The 23,902-nt window shown below is 43.9% G+C and overlaps 1 protein-coding gene across 18 annotated transcripts in view; it reads left to right on the forward strand.

Moving 5' to 3' along the window:
- Positions 1-23,902, forward strand: part of SCUBE2 (signal peptide, CUB domain and EGF like domain containing 2) — a 96,954-nt gene that overhangs the window by 8,600 nt on the left and 64,452 nt on the right. For all 18 annotated transcript variants that reach the window (XR_008314016.1, XR_008314023.1, XR_008314019.1 and 15 more), the window contains exons 2-4: positions 9,919-10,041; positions 11,625-11,750; positions 18,916-19,050. Coding sequence is in view for 10 of the 18 variants with exons in the window: in XM_053286629.1 (XP_053142604.1) it covers positions 9,919-10,041; positions 11,625-11,750; positions 18,916-19,050 (384 nt within the window). In the remaining 8 variants the exon portion in view is untranslated. The remainder of the gene's footprint in view (positions 1-9,918; positions 10,042-11,624; positions 11,751-18,915; positions 19,051-23,902) is intronic.

The raw sequence follows: 23,902 nt of genomic DNA on the forward strand, positions 1-23,902 counted from the left end.
TGACTACAACTCCCAGAATCTTGAAGCAAAAGCCATTGCATCTGTGTATTCTGGGAGTTGTAGTCAACAACATCTGGGAATCCCTCTTAGAGGGAACACTGGTCCTAACCTCCCCTTCTGTTACCCACCTGAATTCGTGAGGTGGGTGGCTAAAAAGGCAGGGCACACCACTGATCTGAAACTGACTGGCCTACTTCTCTAGCCTTTTTTCTCACCCTGTCTGCCTTTCAGATTCCACTCTTTTTGCCATCAAGCTACCTGGCCACTGACAGGCCCTGTTTAGATAATCTGGGTGTCTTTCCTGCCACAATGCCTATGAGTTAGATTGATGTCCAAGTCATGTGCAAGTCTGCTATGTGAAGCTTACCCTGAGTGGGAAGAGATGTCCCCTGGAAGAGCTTAGGCCATTTGTGGCAGGAATTTTCTCCCCTTCCAGTCTAGGATATTTGCAATCTCCCTGTTCACTTTGATCCCGGCTCTATCAATGGTCCCATAATCCCTGGCCACTTGCTAGTGAAATCATAAAAGCATTTCTATGAAGACTAGCATCACCCTGGGAAATAGCTCTGCCAGTGTGGTGGTGTCCCTGGTGAGGAAGGAGATCATCCTCAGCCCAGACGACTGCACCAGGTCATTCTCCCAGTGGATTACTAATAAGTCAGACTGGCCATTCTCCTTAGCCAGGCTGGACAGGGAAGGGATCATCTGCTCCCAGGTAATGAGACTCTGCCTCATCCAGTAAACTCTCACCTCTGGTGCCAAGCCCAGGTTTGGGTCCTTCATATAAGACCTATATGAAGACTTATGGACCCAGGTTTGGGTCCTTCATATTTACTGAGGCCCAGTAAAGGATGCTGTGCCCCATGATCCACATGGCCATCCACGCCTCCTTTGGAACATCTGAGAAGAAAAAAATACAGGGGGACAGTCAGTTTAATTGGCTTCCTTGCACCCCTTCAATTGAAGATGCTCCTCCTCACATAGGTCTTATATGCACCACATTGCCACACAGCCCAATCTGCTTTATGAACTCAGCCTTGAGTCCCCCTTCAGCCACCACTGATGCCACCCCAATACAGAAGTATTGTTTCCCGAAGCTCCCAGATGGTAGCCTGGCAACCCCCAGTGCCTGGTGAAAAGCATTAGAGAACTGAAATTGTGTGGGGGAGAGGCTGTGCATTGAGAAATATTGCCTGTTACTCAGCATTAGTTCCATGTCCCGCCTCAATGCTTCTCTTGAGCACAGGTTGCCCACCTGCCAACCTAACCACTGCCCCACTCTCGCGTTGGTCAGTCTTTGAGAATCACAAGTTTAGCAACACCCTGCTCTTGGAGAAACTTTGACCCTCCTGAGCCATGGCTCTGCCAGAGGTGTTAAACTGGGGAAAAGCTCACTGACCTTGAAGGCCCCAAAGAACATTACCAGGCAGACTGCCCTAAACAGCTGGCCTTTGAAGCTAGAGGCACAAACTACTGGAAGAGCCCTGATGACACACTCCAGTGTCACATGGTCAAGGGGGAGCCTCCTGTCAGGCTTCTTTCCCCCAGTTCATGACCATCTTGCCAGCGTTCTCTTTAACTCTGAAGTCCTGGCAGGGGGCCGTGTGCACAGCTGTCTTTGGGAAGAATGATCTTGTGACCAGTCACTGACCATTGGCTCTATTGGACAGACTCTGTCCTGCATATAAAATATGAATTGGAATAATAATAATAATAATAATAATAAATATAATGCTATTTGTTGGCCACCCCATAACATTGATGTTATGGGCTCAAAACGTAAAATAATAAAATGGCAATTAAGTAAAACATGCAATTAAACAAAACAAAGGATTACAGTAAAATTCAAAAATTCTCATCCATTTTCAAAGACAGCCTCATGTACAATGCATTGCAGTAATCTAAACAGGAGGTTACGAGGGCATGGGTAACTGTAGACAAGCTACCACCATCCTAGTAAGGTTGCAGCTGGCACATCAGCTGAAGCTGCTAAAAGGTGCTCAGCCACAATGGCCACTTGAGCCTCTAGTGACAGTGCTGGATCAATGAGCACCACCAGTCTGCAAACCTGGTCCTCCAGGAGGAGTGCAATCCCATCTAGAACAAGCTGGACATCATTTACCTGGATGAATGAACCACCAACCAACAGTACTTTCTTCTTGTTTGGATTGAGTCCCAATTTGTTCACCCTCATCTGGTCCATGATCACACCCAAGCACTGATTCATGACAGTCATCACCTCACCTGTATGTAATAAAAAAAGAGAAAGAAATACAGCTGGGTGCATCCACATACTGATGATACCTCAAGTTAAACCTCTGGATGACCTCTCCCAGTGGTTTCATATAGATGTTAAACAGCATGGAGAAAAGAAAAGAACCCTGCAGAACCCCAAAGCTGCCAACTGCCTAGGGGTTGAGCAGTAATTCCCCAGCACCACCTTTTGGAAATCCAGGTAGGAGCGAAACCACAACCAAACAGTGCCCCTCACACCCTATCCTGGACAGCCTATCCAAAAGGATACCACAGTCGATGGTATCAAAAGCCACTGAGAGGTCCAAGAGAATGAACAGGGCCACACTCCCCTGACTCTCTCTTGGCGCAGGCCATCCCATAGGGCAACCACGGCAGTTTCTGTTCTAAAGCCCGGTTGAAATGGATCAAAATAATTCATGTCTTCCAAGAGTGTCTAGAGCTGGTTAGCTACCACATGCTCAAGCACCTTGCCTAGAAAGAGGATCTTAACTATAGGCCTATAGTTGTTAACATTCTCTGGTCCAGACTAGGTTTCTTTAGGAGTGGTTCCTTCAGCAAAATTGGGATCTTTCCCTTTTGAGACATTTACAACCTGCTGGGTTGTAATTTCCTGAATTTCCTTAAGGGGATGGAAATATCTGCTCTGGGATGAGCAGAAGGTTCCAAGTTCCCTCCCTGGCATTTCCACGATAGGACTGAGAGAGATTCCTGCCTGCAACCTTGGACAAGTCGCTGCCAGTCTGTGAAGACAATACTGAGCTAGATAGATGAATGGTCTGACTCAATATATGGCAGCTTCCTATGTTTCTAGATTTAATAAGCCATGAAGGGCGAGGGTCAAGCATGCACATGGTTGGCCAAACTTGATTAAATATCTTATCCAACAAAAATGGACTAGATGGTACTTTGGACACTTCCCCCAATGATTGTAGATTCCAAATAATGACAAATGCGAGCGGCATGCCCTCTCTCCTGCTGTTGCTCCCCTGCAACTGGTATTGAGAGGCATCTTGCCCCTGAGGCTGGAGGTGGCCTATAGCTATCAGACTAATAGCCATTGGTAGACCTGCCCTCCATTAATTTGTCTAAGCTCCTTTTAAAGCCATCAAAGCTAGTGGCCATCACCACATCCCATGGCAAAGAATTTCATAGATTAATTATGCGCTGTGTGAAACAGTACTTCCCCTTATCAGTCCTAAATTCTCTGACCTTCAGTTTCATAGGATGGCCTCTGGTTCTAGTGTTGTGAGAGAGGGAGAAAAAATTCTCTGTCCACTCTCTCTACTCCATGCATAAGCCTCTTGCCCAGCTGAGAATACCAGATCTAAAGAATGTCCCAGTTCATGTGTTGCATCAATAACATATTGGAACAGCTCCATGGTTATCATGGGAGCCATGAAGTCTTGAGCCACCCCAGTCAAGGCAGCCCCAACAGGGATGTTGCAGTCATCCAGACCAATCATCCTGGGAATCCTCAACATCAAGTCTGAGACAATGTCTCTGAACTCAGGCAGGGATGCGTTTGGGCAATAGGGTGGTCAGTACACCAACAGAATCCTCTCTCTATCCTGAGTGCCAAACAATGAGTGCCTGTCCTCCTGACAGCTTAAAGCAACTTGTGATGGGGTGTCCCCTCTCACAATGGGAACTGTGATGCCTAAACTTGCAAGTGGTACGAAGACACTTTCCCACCAAGTTGAAGTCCGAGTACATCATCTTCTCTGCCTCCTTGATCCCTCCTTCCTTCCCAGGGGCCAGCCGACCCAACTGACCTTCTGTAGTAACCACTGTCAAGAAGTGCCTGCTGGGACTGTGTGGTCCTGTGACATGACATCCCCCAAAGCTTGCTGTCCTTTCTGTTCCAGAGGATGGATCTATCACGTTTACAGTCCTTTCCTAAACAGTGCATCATAATTGGCCCATGAAGGGCTGGCAAAGGTGTTACAAGCTCTGTGTATTTTGTCAAGATACTTAAAAGCTGGGTACACACCAGGGTTATGCCTGCAGCATGACGCCCATTAAAATCGTATAACCAGTTGTCCCAATTCCTTTCCTTTCCATCGTTGTACTTGAATTCCTTTAGTTCCCTGGGTACTGTGGTGAAGATCCTATCTTTTACCAAGAGCTTTTGTTTAGGGTTCCTAAAAAGGAAGGAAAATAGATCTATGTATATGCCACTCTACTCTCCAAGTCATCCCTACTGCTGTGGTGCAGCACAGTTGCCTGTGGTGGCCTCGGTAGAATGCGGGAGGTGGGGGTGGGGTCCTCCCCTGTCAGGGGAGAAGCTCTTTCTGTTGCAGCAGAAGAAGTGTCAGCTGCTAGCCCAGCCAGATAGCTCTCTCCTTCCTCCTCCCCAATCCCCATTGGCAGTGTGACTCCCCCCCTCCATCTGAAACTGAGGAGGAGCAGGAAGTACTTCAGCTTCCTGGACCTTCTCAGCCTTGGACCAAAGATAGTGGTGGTGGTGGCCCCCAGAATGAACCAGCAGCCCCATTACCACCACCACCACCACCACCACCACCACCACCACCACCGCCACCACCAACCAAATGCTCCTGGACTGATAGCAGCCTGGTGTGGGACCACTTTGAGTTCTAACCTGGTGACCCACACCATGCTGCCTGCATCCACTGCAGGACCCAGGTCAGCAGGGGTAAGGACCCCAAGCATCTTATGATGGGGATGCTGCAGCACCTGCGACCACATCACCTAGGGGTCCCCAGTCCTGTTGGCAGCAATAGGCCTGGTGTGTTCTCGAGTAGAGGCAAGGCACCTGCTTCTGCTCCCAAGCAGGGGAAGTTGCCTGCACAGTGAGGGCAGTCGATGGGTAAGCAGTTTGGTCACCCAGAGCCTCATCTTATCACTCAGGCCATTGGGGCAATGATCGCTGTGGACGACCAGCTATTCCAGATGGTGGAGAATGCGCTGGTGGGTGGTATCCTCCCTGTACTGGGCATGCAGGGAGGCTGTGTCGGGGCTGCTGCATATAGCAGCGCCTGACACGGTTGTGTACTTCACTGCAGATCTGTGGGCAATGGGAGGCATGCTGCTTTCCTGTCCCTCACAGTACACTGGTGGGGGCAGGAGAGTGAGGGAACATCTGCTGCTTATGGTGTGGCCAGCCCCTCCCATGCAGTGATGCACAGGTGGGCTGTGCTGTATGTTCAGGTGCTTTTCACTGACCACACAGCAGAGGAGCTGCCCATGGATCACCATTTGAGGGGATGGCTGTCTGGGCAGTCAAACCTTCGCTGAGGCTTCATGGTCACCGACAATGCTGTCAACATAACTAGGACAGTTGAACAGGATCATTTTGTGTCCATCCATTGTGTGGTGCGCTCTCTGAACCTGGTTATCTGGGATGCACTTGGCCCTTCTGGGGCTGCGGCCAGATGATATATCCCCTCTGGAGGCACTGGATGCCATCCTGCTGCTGCTGCCACGGCTGCTATTATGGATAGGTACCACAAGATAGCACTTTTCTTTCACCAGAGTGAAAAGGTTAGGCGTATGCTCAAAAAGAGGCCGCTTGAGCTGGGCCCACCTGGACACCTGATCCTTCAGGATGTTCTGACCTGGGGGAATTCAACCTTTCTCTTACTCCAGGGCATGCAGGAGCAAGAGCCAGCCATTCACGGCCTGACAAGGAGGAGTAGCTTGGAAGTGTGCGACCTATCTAACCAGGAAAAGGCACTCATTTCCAAGGTTGTCTTGGCACTCAAGCCATTCTTTGTTGCCACGAACACCTTGTGTGCCCAGACAGCAATGCTGAGTCAGGCTTTGCCCGCTGCTCTTCTCGAGAATATGATGGGTGAGTGACCTTACAGCAGGATTTGAAATTTAGAGAGAAAAGAAAGGGGGGGAAATGCAGGTTGGGTAGACTAATTGTGTTTGTAAGGGTTTAAATTTATGTTTTGAATTATTATTATATGCAAGGGTAAATTTTATAGCTGATGTTTCACGAAGAGAGATGCGCGGGAAGTCCACTTCTGTTTATTACTGTTAAAATCAATAAAAATTCAATTTGGGGGAAAAAAAGAGAATATGATTGGTGAGGTCCAGACCATGCTGGCCACTGATGAAGCAGTCACCTTGGCAGGTTGGCTGAGGACTGGAGAGGTGGATCAGCTCAGGATACCCTTGGGTGCATTGGCAGTGCATGTTTTGTACTGCTAAGGATAAAGGGCAAAGCGGTCACTCCTGACCAGCTGCCTAGGTGGAGGGACCTCCTAGATGCGTTTGTTAGGCAAGCTGAGGAGAGGAGGTTGGGGCGCAACCAGGAGGCGGGTGCTGGAGCGCCTATTGCTAGTGTACATTCCATCTTCCAGTCCAGCATCATGGTGTCCCAGGCAGTTCTGCCTCAGCATTCCACCTGGTGTTTCATGGAGGGGTTCCTTGGCTTCTTGCCAGGAGTATGGGAGGAGCCCACCAAGCTCTGCAGCTGTGCTGAGCAGTGTGTTCTGCAGTACCTGCAGAAGCTGGTAGCATGCAGGAAAATGGAGCCAATCCAGTTTTTGGCAATGAGCCGGCAGATCTGGCTGGATGGTTTTTCTTATGCCTGCAAACCAGCATCCAGAGTGAGTGGATGTTCTCATGACCGGGGAAGGGGTGACATCCCATTGTGCACTCATGGATGCTGAGCTGGTGGAGTGGCTGGTCTTCCTGAAGGCCAGCCTTCCCCTGCTGGGCTATCCAGAGCTGGCCATTGGGGGTGAGTGACTCATGCTCACCTCCACCCGCTGCAACGAAATTGGCAGTTTGCCCCCACCTTGACCAGCCCCCAAACCAGATGTGTCACAGTCTGCCCATTTGTGCTGCTGACACACACAGACACTCATGCACGCCAGTGCCATGATCAATGATGAGATGATGGACTGGTGCCCTGACCCATGTGTCAGGCTGTGAGCTGGGGCCCAGCACCAATCAGAGGCCATGGTGTTATCCAGACGCAGAGAGATGTACACTCTCATGGTAAGAGTCTAGAAACTCTGTTTCTTGTCAGGCCATTGGCCCATGATTTTGTGGTTTTCTTTTCTCAGCAGTGAGTATAATATGCTGTGTTATTATTGCTATAACTATCTGGTTTTGCTGGATCTCAGATTGACTATGGCAGAACTTGGGTACCTTCCTTTCTTGAATTATAGTTTGCTTTGTGAACGAGTAATTATGGCAAGAAATAGACAGTGGCAGCTGAGCTCTCTCTCTCCCCACCTGTAATATTTTCTTGATGATTGTTGTGAGATGTGCTACAAGTCTGCACAAACTTGTGCTTCGCTCACTGCTTTGGTCTGCTCTGCAATCTGCATTGCAAGGTGTACTCAGTCAAAATGTGGCTGAAGATGTTCTAGTTGAGCTTATGGCTGTGCTTGCTGCTGTGACAGCTGTTGCAATGCTCAAGTAAGGAGTCATAATTGTGTGTGAGAATGCAACTTGTGCCAATTATGTTTTGGCCATCTTTGGACTGTGTGTTTGGAAAAATGTGGTGTTCTGTGTTGGGAGGGACTGTGTGCTTTTGTTACAGTGTTTTTTCAAGGCAGGGTTACAAAATGTGTGCACTTTGCTGATTCTGGCCATAGGAAACAGTGGGGAACAGTGGGGGTGTGATGGCCACTTAGATGCACCAGTCATGCCCTACCACCCAACCACTATGGTATCCCTAGGACCTACCAGTGGGGAATAATGGGGTGATTCGAGTTCCCCATTGTTCCCTATGGCTGAATCACTTGAATCACTCAAATCATTTTGAGTTGATTTGTTTAAACAGATGGAAAATGGCTGCTGTTTCGATGAATTGATTTGAGTATTTGCAGTTGGATGTGGTGATGCAGTGTTAGGCCTCTGGTCCCTGTGCCACTTTCCCAAAACACCCCATGGGCCTTTCCAGGTCATACCTGGCACAGCTTGGGGGCCTGCACCACTTGCTAGGGAGGGTGTTCCACGCTTGGCTGGTGGGCTCACCGAGGTGAATGCTTCTGCCTGCCATTGTTATGATCTGTTGTTCTCAACAGATTTTTAACACTCAATAATCAGATTAATAATTCCAAGATGGCACCATGACCAAGAGAAGCCAAAAATCTTTCTCAGATTCAAATTTACTGTGATTCAAAATTGACATGTTATTATTCAATAAAATGAATAATGTTTGGAAATCCTACCAGTTTCAAGCTGTTCTTTTACTTTCTCTTTGCAAGCACATTAATAAAACAAAACGTGCTGCTCCCTAGGCAGTCTTTAGGGGAAGAGGGGCTTTGGGGAGTTATTTCTTATGTGAAAGGCTAAAAGTTCCCCAGCATGGTAACCTTCCTCAAACCCTTCCATAGTTTTCAGATGATAGTTTGAAAACCCTTCATGCTGGCTAGGCCATTTAGACTAGAGGGAGGAGATGAACAGACAGGTCATACAGGTGTGCAACATTTATTATGCAACACTCCTAAATGTTATCTCCAGATTTTGGACACCAGCATGAAATAGTTAAACAACCAGTTGCCTGGTCTTTTGCAGCTCATAATTTTGACTATACTGTGAAGCTATTCCCACAATCACTAGAAAGCGGGCTAAGGGAGCCTAGCCTGCTTTTTAGTGATCATTGGAACAACTGGGCTCCCGGGCGAGTAGTGATGTGCACGGACCAGTCCGAACATGGGGCGGTTTGTGGTTCAATGCTGCGGGTGTGTGTGTGTGTTTTCCTTTAAGTGCGGAGGGAGGGTGTACTTACCCCTCCTGCCACTTTCCTCTTGCTGGCGCGCATTATTTTGCAAGCATTTGGGGTGGCAGGATACCTCCCTGCCACCTCTTCCCCCTCTCGGCAGCAAAAGGAGATGAGACATGCTTGCAACGTGCACACGCGCAAAAGGCTTTCTGAAGCCTTTTGCTGCCGAGAGGGGAAAGGGGCGGCAGGGAGGTATCCTGCCGCCCCAAATGCTTGCAAAAAACTGCACGCCTGTGGGGGAAAAGCGGTGGGAGGGGTAAGTACACCCTCTCCCCGCCCTTAAAGGAAGCCCCACTCCAGTGCTGGACTGCAGTTCCGCGGTTCCATGCACATCCTTACGGGTGAACCCAGTGGTTCCAAGGTGGCTAGCCTGCTGAGTTCCCCTTCCCCTTAAACGAGGTTAATGGAACAAGTGGTCCATTAACTTTGTTTCTTTTTTGCTTGTGTGCTGCTGCGCTTGCGGCGACAAACTAGTAGACCCATGTCCGGGAGGCTGCAGCCAGCCTCCCGGCCTCGGGGTTTTCTCCAGAATGCTGCTCGTGCTCACGTGGGGCATCCTGGAACTTCCGGGGGCCGGGCAGCCCCTGATTCCTGCAGCCCCCACTGCCTCTGTGATGGAGCGGGTAGTCGTGTGAGTGGCCGATCCGGACGCCCAGGGCTAGGGGCTAGGAGTTTGATCGTCTGTGGGGAAAGCGGGCTAAGCCCACTCATTGGAACCACCGGGCTCCCAGGCGAGTAGTGATGTGCACGGACCAGTCCGAACATGGGCCGGTTCGTGGTTCAATGCTGCGGGGGGCCGTGTGTGTGTGTTCCTTTAAGTGCGGGAATGAATTTTCATCAGTTTGTTCCAGTTGAAATGAATATGCTATTGTAAATGTTTCTGTGAATGTCTGACTTGATCACTCATTACAGTAGAATTTTTGCTGTCTTGCATGTTGTTTGTCTTTTCACAGAGGTGGATGAGTGTGCCCAAGGGATTGATGACTGTCACCCAGATGCATTTTGTCAGAATACTCCGAAGCTGTACAAGTGCACATGTAAGCCAGGTTACAGCGGAGAAGGAAAGACTTGTGAAGGTACTTTAATAAACTATGCCAAATAGGCAAATAAACATAAATGTGTTCAATTTGTATAATTTATATAGGGTGCAGAGTTCTCCTTAGCCCTGGTGCAAAGCCATGGTTACAACTGTAGAATAGTTCTGTGTGAAGGGTAGCTTTCACATAACACTAGAAAGTGCCATTCAGCTTATCTTCTGCTTTGTTGTGTGCAAATGCTGCCTGGGTTAGAAAGTGGAAGGGAGTAATCTTAAAATCAGTTGCCCATTCTAGCTAATGAGTCTTATGTTTACATTAAAGAAAAATCAAATGTTTTAGTGTCTTGTATGAAAAAGCTCAAGGTGGTCAATGTGGGTCCGGACCTGTTTGATGCTGGATACCAGTGTTTGCTATGTATGAACTATTTTATTTTTTTAAATTCCCTGTCTAAAGTTCCCTGAAGTTTTTAATTCGCTGTCTAAAGTTAAAACATGTCTAAAGTTCCAGCACGTGAGTATGTTCATGTTTGTATAATATGTTTTATATCACATCTTAGAAGAGAAGGGGACACTGCTGCTAGTTAGTCTCTCTTCAGTGAGGTTTGCCTTTACTGAAGGCATGGGGACCTTTACAACTCCCATTGCTCAGAGGTAAAGTTTTGGTTATTAGCAAAGCTTCATTGTATAGAACTAGGAAAATAACATTCAGGCCATGGTACCTATCATGATGAGAAATAATCTGGGGAAAGAACAGGTGCATTTATTATTCAAAATGTTCAGTGGAGCCTTCTCCTTTTGTTTTTAAAAACTGTATTTGTGCAGTTATTCTCAGTGATGAGATGTGTTATAAAAGAAATAGGGGTGATTGCTCCTTGGCATGCAGTTATGCAAGCCTTGTAAAAATGTGTTGTTAAAGACTGAGAGGATAACTACACCATTCTTCCCTGTGGACAGAGAAGAAACCATTCAGCTCTTGTACAATTAAACTATCTGTGGATTGTTGCTTGGATGGTATGTCCAAACTTGATGAGGAAGCATTTAGCCCAAGTGGGACTTGAGTTTAGACTGATAACCTAGTTGGCATTGTGGACATACGATTCTACTGGATTCAACTGACACTGACAAGGAGAGTGACTCTCACTCAGTCTTTGAACAAGACTGATTCTCTCCCTCCTCCCCCTGCTCCTGGATTTTGTGCATACTTTTGTGGGTTCATGCTTTCATAAGGAAGGATTTAGACTAGATCCCAAAGTTTGTATAAAAGCTTACTGAGGCACCATGGGGCTGGAAGGAGGAGGGGGCAAGGGATTACTACAGCATAAAGCTGTGGTAACTCTTTCATTTCTTCCTTCCTGCATCATAGTATGTGCAAATAACAGGGTATGGTGTAATCTGAGATAATGTTGTGGCCAAAGACGCAGAACTATCCTGTCAGAATGGAGCACATAAACTAATAGAGCAGTACATTGAGAGAAACAGTCAATAAATATTCTATTAAATTCAATTTATTTGTAAGGCACAGATGACTTAAGATAGCAGCATATATGTAACGTGGTCATGTCATGACCTGACTACAGCAAATAAGCAGCAATCCATCATATTGACTTTTGCTTTATTCCCTAGACATTGATGAATGTGATAATGACTTCAATGGAGGCTGTGTGCATGAATGTTTCAACATTCCAGGCAATTATCGCTGTACGTGTTATGATGGCTTCATGTTGGCTCAGGATGGCCATAATTGTCTCGGTAAGGAGTATACTGCAGAAATCACCAGATCAGTGCTGTATGTTGCTAATATAAAAGCATTTATATTTTCTCATGAACACTAAAATCTTAAGGTGGTTGGATAAGGGCAAAATTAGTTTAATGAGCTAATCTCAAACATAGGTCTGTCATTTTGGTGTTTATAGCTACCATCTGTAAAATGATGCTTGTGTGTGTGCTTGGATAATAGGACTGGAAAGAATAAAAAATCACTGAGTGAAATCCCAAGGAATGTACACTTGGCTCCTGTTTCTAAGCATGTGTGAAATTATGGATGAAATGTAGGGTTGCCACATTCTTTTTGATAAGGTGTCTGTGTTTTTAATAGGGGCTGCAGCTCTTGTGTCCCTTACCTTTCTACTCTATGAATCCAATCATCAGTGCTTCTTCCATGCCTGCTGTGACAGTGTTTCTTAAAGCCTGCTAAGCCTTCCTTTGAAAGGAAAAGAACATTATCTATCCTGGTAGAAAGTGCAAACTATAGTTCTTATTTTTGGAAAGAGGATATTTAGTGGTTTGAATTAATAGCTGAGACTTGGGAGGTCCAGATTCTCTTTCTAAGGTTCTCTGAAATTCAATTAATGTTGTTGCTTCTAGTTTTCCTCCCTACTTCCCAAGGATATTTCGAGGAAGAGTACATTACAGGATTGTAGCTGCTTGTAATGACATGCAGCTCAGAATTGTTTCAGTGCCAGAGCCTAAAGTTTGCCACAGAGTATGTGGCTAGCGACTTCCAGATGAGAGCCAAGAAGGTGTGGCCAACCAGCTTGAAGGCAAGTATGGGAAGCTTAAGAAAAGATAGCCAAGGAGTTAGAAGGCAATGAGACTCAAAGCAAGCTTTTGGAGTGGGTTAGACTAAATGAGCAGCCAAGTAAAGAACATTAATGTTCTCTGTTTCTTTGGTACATAGACTTTTGCATAGAATCTGCTTTCTTATATGTAAATGAGATTCCTGGGAATCTCTGCTTTCATTTTAAGAGAAAAAGTGCCTCTTTCTCCCATGCTTGTTAGAGTATGGTTGAAATTGTGCAAGCACGGTCTGCAAAAGGATCCAAAGGTTAGGTAATGGAGCAGGTGGGAACTGCAAGGCTGCTTGTCTGTCTTCCCCCTTAATCTCCAGATGAATTCTCTGATCCATATGCTGCCTCTTCATTAAAACAATTCCAGATTCTACAAACATGCAAATGTCTGAGCATGAATTTTAAGCCAATATGTAAATAACTGTGTAAATTGTGGTGATTTGCATTACGCTGGCATAATTCAATTTCAGTGTGTAGTTCACCAAACTTGAATTCTACACTGAAAGTGAATTACTATCTTAACGCATGGATGGATTTTCCCCTTGCCATAACATTAGATCAGATCAGATCAGATCAGAACATTATGATCTTATCCCTTGGCTCATTGAAGGATAGGGGCACATTGCTACTTTGCTGTGCCTACTTGTTTATAAGACAGGGAATACTTCTGATTCTTGAGATCCACGCTAGCATTCCCTACAAATTCCTGATCAGAACTCTGACCATATTAAGGATAGATATCTCACTATTCATATGGCTGAAGCCACTTTGAGCCAAATGGAGAATACAGTCCTATTCCCTCCATGGGTAGAGGCTCTGTGTTGGTATAAAAATGTGTATTATTGATCACAACATGCCCTGGAGAAAGTGATCTAAAGCACAAGGGTCTAAAGCACAATTGGAATGTGTTTTGGTAGTTATAGGCAATTGCCTTTTAAGTAACCATGGCCTTGGAACTTACTGTACCTTTTGAGGAAGATAAGACGCCGAAAGCCGAGAGCGACACACCATTGGAGCAAAGCATAGAACGAAGACTTCCAAAGATTTTTAAAAGGTGGGAAAAAGCTCTGCTCCTCATCAAATAACTTTTTTACTAAATTGGAGTTATGAGCAGCTATGTAAGCCAAATAAGTACCTATGGAGGATTATTTTTGAATAAATAGCTACCAGAAAATAATCACAAATAATTTTAGAAAGGTAAGGACAAGTGTGAGGATTGATGTAATATTGGTGCAAAAATTATAGAAATGATTCTTTATTGGATATCTGTAGAGAGATGCATAGGGATGGTACAAGTCAGCTCAGTTTATTTCATTGACAAAATATTCAGTGAATGGCTTTGCATTTATTCTGCCTCTTCAGTGATCTTATTTATTTTGTGTGTGTTTATTATATGTCACTTTAAAAAAAGTTCAGAACTGATCATGAAATATAAAATAACAATAATATAAAAACAATGTTTAGAGCTGCCCACAGCCCTCAGGAACAGAGCTCCACAACTGCAAAAGGCTTTGGGAGGGAGGGGACAGACACAAACATTGTGCCTCCTCTGTGTCTGGACTGCTGTGCAAAGCAGCCTTCTACACAGGGACCCCTACAGTGCTCCTTCCAGCAACCAGAGGTCTGAGCATTATCCCAAATACTGTCTTTTGACCTTAACATGGTTTTTCATAGGAATGTTAGCATGCTTTAGGTTCAAACACTGTACATGTGTCATATGGGTCTAGAGTGAGCTAAGCCACTACAATTGCTTTTCTTCTTTCATAAGCCCTGAATAGTCTGCCAGTCATAGTATTCAAACTGCCCCAAATTTGGCATGGCATAACCAGGTGACAGGCGCTGTAATCTCTCCAAGTTTCACGGGGAACCATTGACAGATGGATCACATTCAAGCGGCTCCCCCCCCCAACTTTAAATGACTTGAACATTCAAATCAATGCAGGTGTTGGTTATCACCTTTAAAGCCCTGAATGGTTACCTGAGAGAGCTCCTTTCTCTACAAGATCCTCACTGCTCATTTAAGATCATCAGGAGGGGTTCGTCACTGGGTGTCACCAGTTCATCTGGTGGTGACCTGGGATCAGGCCTTCTCAGTTGTCGCCCCTGGGTTGTGGAACATCCCCATGGATATAAAAAGATTATCTTCCTTGGAGGCCTTCAGGAGAGCATTAAAGACCCATCCTTTTAGAATGGTTTTTAATATCTAGTTTTAATTTATTCTTAATATGGGTTAAATGAGTTTTTTATTTTAATTGTTTTATTATGTGTGTTTGATTTTAATGTAAACTGCCCTGAGCCACTTTAGGAAGGTCAGTATTCAAACTGAATAAATTAAAAAATTAATAAATAAGTGCTCTTGTTTTGAAAAATAAATCCATTGAGTATGTCTTATTTGCATTTAAATTAGCCATTATATCAGTCTTTTCAGGCCTTGGCGCACACAACATCTTGTGTTAAATGGCCTGACTGATACTTTTAAGTAGCAGCCTCTTTTCTCAGTAAAGATAATTATGGTATCCCTTATAGTAAATAAAACTCTGTATCCCAGCTGAGCCACACGCCTCTGCTTGCTAGCTTGACCCTCATTTAGAGCAGACACTGCTGACTTACTGAGCCTCTTTTATGTTTGTAGCAGCTGCTACAAACTATAAATCCTACGGTTAAGTTGGGGTGGGGAGTATTGCAATAATTACATTAAAATAGAGCAAAATGGAAAGATCCTTGTGGGGGCAGAACTGTGGAAAGATGCTTTTCAAAAATGAGGAGGTTAATAAAACAATATCTGGGGTTGGGGGTAGGGATGGAATCCTGAAAAGATTATTTTAAAATTGTAGAGGGAGGCAGGATAATGAAAAGAGCTCTTTAAAAAGGTGTAGAATAATGCAACAATTACTTTAAAAATAGAGAGGGGGAGATTGAAAGATCCTTTTAAAAAACGATGTGTTCATGTTTGTCATAACTGAGCAATCTCTTTATAACCCTGCCCCCCACTGCCCAACACACACTGTTCTGATGTAGTCGTGAGATTATCCATATCATACCATGGGAGGTGGAATCTTCTAGTATATTTTAAAAATAATAATATCAAGAACCTGTCTCTTCCTACTTTGTAGACACTGCAGCAAGAAAAATATAATCACCCTTGATGGGAACTTATGGTTTAATGGAAAGAAGCATGCTCTGTGTTCTGAGTGGCTGGACAGCTTTTAAAACATACAGATTTGTTGTAGAGAAAGAAAGAGACAGATACCAGTAAATGGGATTAAACATTTCACAACTTTATTAAAAGAACATGAACTTGGCAGCACAAGAGCATAATTCCATCTTAAAAACTGTGAATTGTAAGGCCTAATCAGGTCGATTTTATATTGAATAAGTGCATAGATAGGTTAGCCATATTGTATTAGATAGATGCTTGACATGGGTTTGTTTGCTTGCCACAGTCTAGGTCTTGATCTTAACACCCTTGAGTAAATGCCAAGTTCCCCTGTTCCAGCGAATTTTCCATGCTGTCAAGAACAGCCCCCATTTGGTGCTTTTGTCTAAAAGTAGAGAAGGTCGGCCTGTCGGCCCAGGCACACTTCCTCATTTCTCAGTACCTCAGATCGAAAGTACGCCAAGGCTTGGTATTCCATTTGGAGGGGGGGGTCGCTTGGCCCATGCCTTGTTCCTCTTTCACATCTCCCCTAACCAATGACATTAAATGTCAAATGGAACAGGTTAGCCGAAGGTCATGAATGGTCTAGACCCCTTTCTCTGTCCAATCACCGTCGGTGCATGGACAGATAGGGTGAGGGTACGTAAGACCCTGATCTGGAGCAAGAGGGGGTCGGTGGGACCAGTGGAGGCAGAAGGTGAAGAAAATAGAGGAAGATTGCCCAACTTGACACACCCGATACCTCGTAAAAAGGGAACATCAGTTTCTCTTGGTAAGCTCAGGGGATAAGCCACAAAGAGTGAGTGAAAGCTCTGATGATTTATAGGGTGTTAGTTAGATATTATTTTAGTTGCTGTGAGGGAAGGGAAAATCACTGTGTGTATATACTGCGATTCATCTGAATATTGGTAAGAAAATAAATCTGCTTTGATTAAATATAACCTCCTCACTTCTCCTCGTGTCTTCTTGAGTCTTGGGATTCTTGATAGCCAGGCCCATCAAAAGAACCCATTGGTCAGTGTGGGGATTTTTGGAGCCCTCTTTAATTCCTGGTTGCAGGGATTTTGGGGTGTCAAAAATCTCTTACAGAATGCATGTTGGCATTGATGACTATCTGCTGTGTACCTGGCACTAATTCTCTGAACCCAATTTCTTACTTTTGAAATAGTAATCTTTTACCTGTCTGAAGACAGGAATATACAAAATGCATGTTATGTATGAATGACGTAGAAACAGTGGTTCTTTAATCAGCATTAATTTCGTGCCATATAAGAAGGAAACACAATTTAGTTTGTATTCTTCTAGCTTTATAGATTATGCTCTATCTACCCACTGGTGGCCTTGGTCTTTCAGCATAACATTGGGATGGAGAGGGATGTGTTCAGGCAAAAATTCAACAGATGCAGCTTCCCCATCACTTGCTAGAGTGATGAATAGCCCACTTGATTAATCATCATCACTGGGATTACCCGCCTGGACAAGCACTGGCTGCTGTCCGCAGCTCCAAGGGTCTGGGTGCCAGGATGTATGGTGCATTATGGGGATGCCTCTCCACCCCCCCCCCAGTCTTCTAGCAGCCGCAGCTGACAGACAATCCAGAAAACGGGGTTAAGGGAGTGCTCGTACAGTTCTACAGTCCCACAGCTTCCTGGCTTTTTATCTTGCCCTAAATTGATAAAATTCTTACTATGTATATAGTTGCCCTTCTATGATTTTATATTTCCTTTTATGCCTCCACGTTTTTCATATAACTTTTTAATGCATTCTTGCTTCTCTCTTTTATGCTTTTAAAAATATTATGTTTTTATGCATTTTATAAATATTTGTACCCATTTCTCTACCATTCTTAACTACTGTTAACTGCAGTTTTCAGGATTTGGCCATTAAGAGTCATTTAGTTTGTGGTCTTGTTTTGTTTAAGACAGCCATAGTTTTATTTTAAATTTTACTTCTATTGCTAGTTTTTATAGTCTTTTATAATAGTCTTTCAGTATATTGTGAACTCATAGGCTTTTAATACCTACTTTTATTTTTAATATGTAATATCGGGCAGCAGCGATATAGGAAGATGATGAAAGGCATCATCATAATACTGTGCGGGAGGAGGAAATGGTAAAACCCTCCTGTATTCTTCTAAAGACAACCACAGGGCTCTGTGGTCGCCAGGAGTTGAAACCGACTTGACGGCACATTTTACCTTTAATCACCCCTTATACTTTATGCTGGTCTATGACCATAGTAAAGATGGAATTGAAATTGAGTTAAGGGAGTGCTTGCTCCCTTAACCTCATTTTCAAGGGAGTTTTTGCAGGTGGGTTTGCCACTGTGGTGCTGCCGGGATTGGGCCCGATCCTGGCGGTTCACATGTGTATGCAAAACCGGGCTGGGCTTCCTTAGCCCGGTTTTGCATGCATTTGTGAATAGCCTCCTTGTCTTGATTATTGAACCGTTGATTTGGTGGTTCTTTTTGTAGTCGCCCAGTAGGAAGTGGTTTACAGAAAACCAAGAAGTTTGCTGAAAACCAAGATCTTGGCTTAATAGGTAGGCCCCATTATGAAAAAGTAATACCACAATTAGGAGAAGCTATAAATAGTGTTGTGTATTTCTTATGTGCTGTGTTGTGTGTTTTTTAAATAGACGAGTCAGCCTATGATACTTCTGCTTAGGAAACTTTTTGATTCCCTATAAGAATCTATTGGTTTGCTGGTTGTACTTTGATTTTGTGTTTTTGCTGTGTTGTGTTGTCTTACTTTATTTTCATTTTTTTTAAAGTATTAGCAACAGCCCCAATTTTGTGAAGAACTTTGGGATCTAAATAAGTACGTACATACTGCTGGTTTTTCCTCCTGGGATGCATGATGGAAGAGATTCAGCCCATCCATTCTGATGATTGTATTTTTGGATAGTATTATAGCACTGGACTGTAAAAACACTGCAGATTTTTTGCTTGTGTTCTGTTGATTCTGCTCTTCTGTTATAAACCTTATTTACTTCTATAAGTGTTCCTCATCTTTGGTCCTCCATATTTTTACTTTGCATCTCAAGGATGTCTGTTAAAAGCATTTTGGCAGATCCCTTATGGATAAGCAGTAATATGTTATAATTATTTAATTAATTTCTATACAATTGATACAGGCGACTATGTGACCAAAAAACAGCAGGTACAAACCTGCTCCCTCTTATTTTCCAGATATGGATGAATGCTCGTTCAACAATGGAGGCTGCCAGCATGTTTGTATCAATACAGTGGGGAGCTACGAGTGTCGTTGCAATGATGGATTCTTCCTTAGTGATAATCAGCACACCTGTATTCACCGTTCAGAAGGTACAGCCTTTTATTTCTTCACCAAGCAGACAGGGTGCATCCCAATAATCCTGAATCTAGCTGTGAGATTATTGCTGGGCCGTCACTTGGGAATGCTTCTGCAGGAGCAGTTTCAGATGGCAGGCTTTACTGCATTTTTACTTTGAGTTCAAAGTCCCGTCCCCCCCGCCCCCCCCAAATGACACACAAAGTGGATTTTTTAAACCCCAGATACAAATTGGACTACACACTTAACATGCAATGAAAAACTGGAATCCTGTCTGAAGTACTCCCCGATAGCTTGCAGGGACTTCAGGGTAAATCTGGCTGATATGTGAATGTACACCCTCCATTCCAGAAGAGAGATGAGACCCGCTTCTGCTCACATGCTCAGAAGCTTGAAATCACCCGTCTGCCTCATTTGGAGGAAGGCAGGGCCCAGGAAGGGAGTCTTTTGCCCACCCTCTTAATGACTACCTCCTCCAGCTCCTGCAGTCCGTCAGCGGTGCCGTGGTGAGTGCTTGGGAGACCGGGTGCTTTTCTTAATTCTTTTAGCTGCCTGTCAGCATGGCTGCCCCAGCCCGCCATGCTCCATCCCCTGAGTTTGAGAGGCTCTGGAAGATCTCTGCCCATCCTGCAGCTTTAATGGTTTTTTTTAAGACAAAGCCCTGCCCCCTAGGTGGCCATGTCCCCCCCACCCCCAGCCCCCTTGAGTCCCTGCCCTGATTTCAGCCAATGTAATGTTGGCAACCTTACCTGGGGCAATAACTTGAAAGTGGTAGTTTAAGTCAAGGAGTTTCCACTGATACTGTGGTTAGTCAGTGGGGGTTGACTGGGTTTAGCACAACAATTTTTTTTTTGCAGATTTGCTAAGTTTATTAGGATACATATAACACGAAGCTTGAATACACCAAACCATGTTTTAGGAAAAGGCAAAAAACAAACAAAGAAGCCAGACTTTGTATATAGCACGTGAACTTCAATGAACATGTATTGTGGGGCTTTCTTTTCTTTTCCTTCCTTCTTTCTTTCTTTCTTTTTTTTTTTTTGGACACAGTGCAGCCAAAGGCATCAAAATGGTCAGGAGGTAAAATATAAAATAGCTTTAAAAATCAGAAACCTCAATCAACAGAAGTTCTGTGTATATAAGATTTTTTTGAACAGGGCAGGGGGAAGGCAGAGTGACTTGGATAGTAATGAATTGTGGATAACAGATTTTGACTGGATCGGGTTTTCCCCAGAAGCTAAATATTTAAAAAGTTGGTGAATGGAATATTTTATTTGAAAATAAGCCCCTACCATATATCTCTGGATCTGTGCTTGCTGAGACACAAAAGAAATAAAGCTAGCATCAACTTCTGCCTTGCTTCATGGGGTAAGCTGCCCAAGTAGTGGCAGATCAGGTATAGTGGAATATTGAGTTCCATATCCTTTCCCAGATTTGCACACTTGATGCTAGAATCCAAATAATTTTGGATTATGTATTTAAGTAAAACACAACAAAGTAAGCATCGAGTTCATATAGCTGCAGACATACTTAATAATTAGGTAATTCAAATTGAAGATTAAAAGGGATGGTCCAGACTCTCTTCCTTTCACAAATGGCCTGACAGCACTAAAATTGCTCTGTGTGTGTGTGCGTGTGCGCTGTTTGTGCGCGTGCATATTCAAGCTTCCCAAATCTGGGTGGCCACTCATGCGGCAACTAATTTGCATTTTATTTGTTTATTTATTTGACAGATTTGTATACTTTCCCCTCTCCTCTGCCCTCCCATGTGATCGGCTCTAGAATAAAATCTGGGTATTCCTGGTAGCGCATTTGAAATCTGTGTAAATCCGGGTGGAATTTAGCAGCTGGTTGGAGGAGCCAAAATTCAGGGGCTACCCTAAATTCTGGGGGGACATGGCAACCCTAGTCCTGACAGGTGTGGACTGGGGAGGTAGAGAGAAAGGCCATTGGAATACTTTTGTTCTGGTGAACTCCTTCACTGTAATTTTTCTAAGCCTATTCATTCGTTCATTCAATTTTCATGCTGCTCTTTATCACATGATCCTAGGGTGGTATACAGCAACCTCAAGACACTATAATATAAAATGTTTGGGAAGACTTGTTCATGCTGGAAATAGGAATGAACTCCTTCCTTTTGTTATTGCACTCCTCTTTCTGAGCCTTCTCATCCTTCTGAACTGTTTCAGGAAGGAGTGGAGCAGAAGAGATGGTACATTTGAAGATGCTGGATTCAGCATCAGAACAGTCAGTTTCTGATCTCTCTGTTTAGAGGACAATCAGAAACAATAAGGCAATTCGGTTATTCAACTTCATTTTCTTTTTAAAATCTTATGGTTGTAAGGGCTTGTTCCAGTGCCACCCCCCCCCCCCATTTTTTTTTTAAGATGGTAAAATGCTGGACAGCTTTAATTGTCAGACAGGTGCAAGTATGACAAATGGAACTTGCAAAGATTCTGAAGCAGAAATTATTAAAATACGTTAATAAAGAAGAGTTAGCATCATGACCAGCCTGCTTGTATCTTTGGGGATTTTGTTGGAGACATGTATACTGCCAGCATCAAGACTGGCACTAGACGTCTCATTCTAGACCAGCCCTGTGTGTGTGTGTGTGTGTGTGTGTGTGTGTGTGTGTACCTTCAAAATGGAGCTTCATTTACAAGTGTAGAAATGATGGGACCGTTTTGCATGATGATTTTTCTCTCTTGTAGCCCCATGGACAAAACTACAGGAAATATACTTTAGTGCAATATTTTCTATATGCATCCTGTCTTAACCTGATCAAATGCACTTCAAGAAGTTCTTAATAATCTGCAAGTCCAGAGAGATATGCAAGTTGGTTTATAAGTTAAAGGTTTTAGCAAATGCTAGCAAATTTTGGCCTATATAAATAACTTATTTTGGCAGTTAAGTGGCTTTTACATTTCTTTTGCTTCCTAATCAAAATAATTTAACTAATCAAACAAAAGATGTGCTTGATTGTTAAGGTTTTGTTTACTGCAGCTGATTTTGTACAGTTAATTAAAATTAAAATGTGTTCTGGAAGATGCTTGAGAGCTGACTCTAGCAGAAAGAATCAGCTAGGGGTGAGCAAACCCTATTCTGACCCCTACAAGGTGGACTGGTGGCAGGAGCCTGTGTGGGAGCTGTGGATATATAGCATGCCTGACCCAAGGAGACCCGGGAGAGAGCAATGGGATGCACCTGTCTGGTGTACATTTTCAGGTCGTTTGTGGAAGAGTCCCGATTTCCCCACCCTGCTTGGTGATCCAAGAGAGCAAATCCAAAGAAAGATAGAGAGGAAACTCCAAGCAATGTCATCCTGGGAATGCTGGCCACCCCAGGACTGAAGGGCCTTGTGTAGAACCGGCAATTGGGCAGAGGTCAGAAGAGCTGTCTGGGGAAACATTTGTGAATTTGGGCTGTACCAACCCCAGAAGGAGAGTTGTCACCATGCCTTGTACCCAGCAAGCCATAATACATGTGCAGCTGAACTAGTCTTGACTTTTGATGGATCCTCAGCCATGGCCCATGATAACCATTTTGACGTAGAATTCCCCACCTGGCTGGGAGGAGACTATCCCAAAAGCATGCTCTGTGAGTGTGCTTTTAGTAAAGGAGTTCAGGATTTCCCCCATATGTAAAACTGAGTAACTCCCAGTTCAACATTTGAAGCATTTGTTTGAGTTTAGTGAAATTTTATTTATTTATTTATTTATTTATTTGTCATATTTATATACTACCAATATGTGTGTCTCTAGGCAGTATCTAGGTACTTTTACCAAAGCACCTGCTTGAATGATGTCTCCATTGGTTTCTGAATGTGTACAAAGAAGTTACACTGTTAGCAGAAGCTAATCTGTTAATTCTCTTAATGCTTTTGAAACACCTCTTTGCTAACAGATGGATCACATGGCACATTTAAGCTTCAAAATGCCACAAAACACTTAGAGTTAATAAGACAAATTTGTGATCTTCTGTGATGCAAAGAGCCTGACTGGCAACATAATAGTGATTGCAAGCGTTCATGTGGAGATCTTTGGGCTCTTTTGTGTGTTTTGGAGGGTTGGAGGCATCATTGTCTTGTTAGTCTTCTCACTGTGGGAAAGGAATCAAGAAGCCAGTAGAGCAGAATAATTGAAGCCGCATGACTGCTGCTCTTTTGTTGCTCAAAGCCCTCTTCCTTAGAGGAACACTACTGAAGTCACAAACAGAGATGTTAAGAAGACAGCAAGCCTAATCTAAATGTTACAGAAATGTCCAAGGCTGTGGTGTCAATATCCATTTCTTTATTTGGAATAGTACCATATTTACCTGAAATGAAGATTACTCTGAATTTAAAGCAACACGCTTAAAAAGTAGAGCTTAAATATAGATTATACCTGCATTAACTCCAAAGGAACAGGACTCTGAATTTAATACAGCCTCCCAATTTCTAATATCAAAAATCTTGGGGAAAAACCTAGTCTTGGATTCAGGTAAATACAGTAGTATGATTGTGAAACCGATGGGTGAAATACAGCTCTCTAGATAAATCTCTGCACTTGGCTGTAAACTGATCCAGATTTCATCCAGTTGTGTAACAGGTATGGTGAACTAAATGATCTATGAGATAGCACAATTGTTAGTGAATCATACATGTTCATATCACTGTCATGCTGCATGTTGAGGGTCTCCCAGAATGGCATGTTATAATAGGTGCCCTGGTGTCACACACCCCTACCCTTCTGCTACAGTGGAATACCCCAGCTTCTGCTTCAGGATATATTCACTAGAAGCCCTCCTGCAGAGGGATATTTAAAATCTACATTGCATACAAAAGTGGTGCACCTGGACCCATTATTATAACAAAACCTTCCAGTTGCA

Source organism: Hemicordylus capensis, chromosome 1 (assembly GCF_027244095.1).
Source record: "Hemicordylus capensis ecotype Gifberg chromosome 1, rHemCap1.1.pri, whole genome shotgun sequence".
Classification (NCBI taxonomy): domain Eukaryota; kingdom Metazoa; phylum Chordata; class Lepidosauria; order Squamata; family Cordylidae; genus Hemicordylus; species Hemicordylus capensis.